The sequence below is a fragment of the Lutra lutra genome, chromosome 2, assembly GCF_902655055.1.
Source record: "Lutra lutra chromosome 2, mLutLut1.2, whole genome shotgun sequence".
Lineage (NCBI taxonomy): Eukaryota > Metazoa > Chordata > Mammalia > Carnivora > Mustelidae > Lutra > Lutra lutra.
This window is the reverse complement of record NC_062279.1, coordinates 49,109,048-49,111,641: the sequence shown is the minus strand read 5'-3', so window position 1 is coordinate 49,111,641 and position 2,594 is coordinate 49,109,048. Positions and strand designations below refer to the sequence as shown.

At 57.3% G+C, this 2,594-nt stretch overlaps 1 protein-coding gene across 1 annotated transcript; it reads left to right on the top strand.

The window, feature by feature from the left end:
* Positions 1–863: 863 nt before the first annotated feature.
* LOC125090402 (alpha carbonic anhydrase 8-like) lies at positions 864–2,264 on the top strand. Its single transcript, XM_047713049.1, has 3 exons — positions 864–1,019; positions 1,283–1,601; positions 1,778–2,264. The coding sequence occupies exons 1-3, from the start codon at positions 1,001–1,003 to the stop codon at positions 1,857–1,859; spliced, it is 420 nt and encodes a 139-aa protein (XP_047569005.1). The 5' UTR covers positions 864–1,000; the 3' UTR covers positions 1,860–2,264.
* Positions 2,265–2,594: the final 330 nt, after the last annotated feature.

Below are 2,594 nucleotides of genomic sequence, written 5' to 3'. Positions count from 1 at the left end.
ATCTGCATCCAGGACCCACAGGGTCTGTGGGTGGACTGTGTGGGTGTTACTGTATGGACAGGGCATGGGGTAGAGGGTGAGCATAGAGCACCTGGGGAGGGGTAGAGCATAGAGCACTTAGGGGCTCTGGTGTGAGGAGGAAGTCTGGTAAGCAGACCTCAGGCAGTCGTGACCTCACTTCCCTGACAACAGAGCCCAACAGAACTTGGAACCCAGGTAACCAGGCACCCAGATTCCAGAGACAGCCCCCTGTCCCGGTCTTTTCATTGGAGAGCCTTGAAGGAACAACATGTTCACATGTTGCATCCCAAAGTCCGGAGGCTGGAAGCAGGGGAAACCCCGCCCTGCCAACACTTTTCTTCACTGGGGATGTCATGTCAGGGCTCCCGGACACCTCTGGCCATTTGACCGAAAGGCCCAAAAGGTGACATTGGGACGTCCAGAGGCAGCCACCCAACCCGACGCTCTGATCGACCTGTGCAGCCCCAGTCCCCTCCGTGTGTGTGTGTGTGTGTGTGTGTGTGTAATTGTGTGTGTGGAAAGAGGTTTCATATAGGGTGGGGAGGCCCCGAACAGGAACAGGCTGATGAGGGGTCAGATGCTTGGTGGGTGGATCATGTTCACACCCCAGGTCAAGGTTGGCTAGGTGGGATGGGGTGTGCGGTGCTGCAGCCTTCTGCCCAGGGTTTATCCCGAGAGCCCTGAAGGGATGAGTCACTGTCTTAGGTGCAGGGCTGTGAATTCACAGGTCTGTGTCTGATCTGGGACCAGCAGGGGTAAAGGGCAGGATGACGGTGGGGACGGCCAGGCAGGGCTGTGATGCGTCCAGGACAGCCCCCAGTCCTTGTCTTTGCAGAAGGCCACAGATGATGAGAGGAGGCTTGTGGACACACACTCCTCCCGACACAGGAGTCCCCAGTCCTGGGAAGGCCTCCAACAACCACCCAGGCCACTGTGCCTGGATGTACTACACTGGACTGCGGTCCTGGACCTGGAGCCCATGGAGGCCGAGCCCGAGGGTGAGAAGGCTGGGACTGGATGTCTGTGGGTGTGTGAGGATGGGTCAGTGCTGAGCCCCACAGGGAGGAGTCCCCAGAGACTGTTGTGGCACCAGGACCAATGGCTGGGCTCAGAGCATCCAGGGTTGAACTGCAGTCAGGGAGACTTCCCAGTGAGGGTTCCCTCCTGGCTGCAGCTTCTCTGGGAGGCCCTGGGCAGTGCTTGGTCTCTGCAAAGGCACAGGGAGAGGCAGGCACGAGGGTGAGCTTTTCTCCTCTTGCAGCTGCTCCAGCTGAGGAGCTAGAGCCAATGGCAACTTCAGCAGCTCGGGAGTGGGGGACAGTGCCTGCAGTGATGTCAGCAGGAGACCAAGAGCCAGCAGGTGACCTGGCACCTGCCCACAGGGAGGCTGTCGCTGTCCAGGAAGAGCTGGCACCTGCCACTGCCACTGCCCCTACTCCTGCTCCTGAACCAGCCCCTGCTCCAGTCACTCCCCTTTCCCCTGCTGCTGCCCCTGCCAGAACTGTTCCCACTTCCCCTGCACCTGCTTGTGCTCCTGTTTTTGCCCCTGACCCAGATCCTCCCATGATCCTGCCCCTTCCCCTGCCCTTGGCAGAGTCACGACCTCTTCCCCTGCCCTTGTCTGTGCCCCTATTTCTGCCCCAGACCCAGCCCCTGCCCTTGATCCTGCACCAGACATCACCACTGCACCTGGCCCGGCTCTTGCCCCTGTCTCTTCCCCTGCCCCTGTCCCTGACCCTTCCCCTGCACCTGCCCATGCCCCTGTTCCTGCCCCAGACCCAGATCCTACCCCAGCTCCTACCCCTTGCTTCTGCACCTTCCTCTGCCCCTGCCTATGATTCTGTTCCTGTCTCTGGCCCAGCTTCTGCCCTGGATCCTGCACCAGCCACTACTTCTGACCCTGTCCTTCCCCTGTCTCCTGCCCCTGTCTCTGCTCTTGCATCTGTTTCTGCTCCTTTCCCTGCCCCTATCCCAACCCCCATCCCTACTCCTGCTCCTGCTGGGCTCCCAGAGCCACATTCAGGACTCACAGCCCTGCAGGGAGAGCTCCCTGTACAATTACCCTTAGTTCTAGCCCCTAACCCTGATGCTCTGCCAGAATGTTTTGTCCCCTCCCCTATGTTCTTTCTCTCTGGTACATATCAACTGTTATAGTGGCTTTCCATGTCCTCTATGCTGTTTATCATTTGTTTTAAATAAAACTACTTGTTTTCAGTTGAACACATTGTGAGCATTGAGTTTATTCCCAGTGCTGTGCCCCCACACCACAGAACATCGCTGCGGGATATCTCCTTCCCCAAAGGAGACCCTGAACCCAAAGCCCACCCTGCCCATTTCTGGTTTGTTTGTTTTTTTTGTTTGTTTGTTCATTTGTTTATTTGACAGAGAATCCCCCCCCCTTTTTTTTTCTGATACTGGAATGCTGATGGATTACAGATGAGATGTAATCATAGAAGCCCCTTTACGAATCATGGACACAAGCTTGGGGCCAAGACCCCTGTTCCTGTTAGGACACCACAGCCTGACCCCAGACAGGATACGGCTGGTTCCTCCTGTGGCCCACACAGAAACCA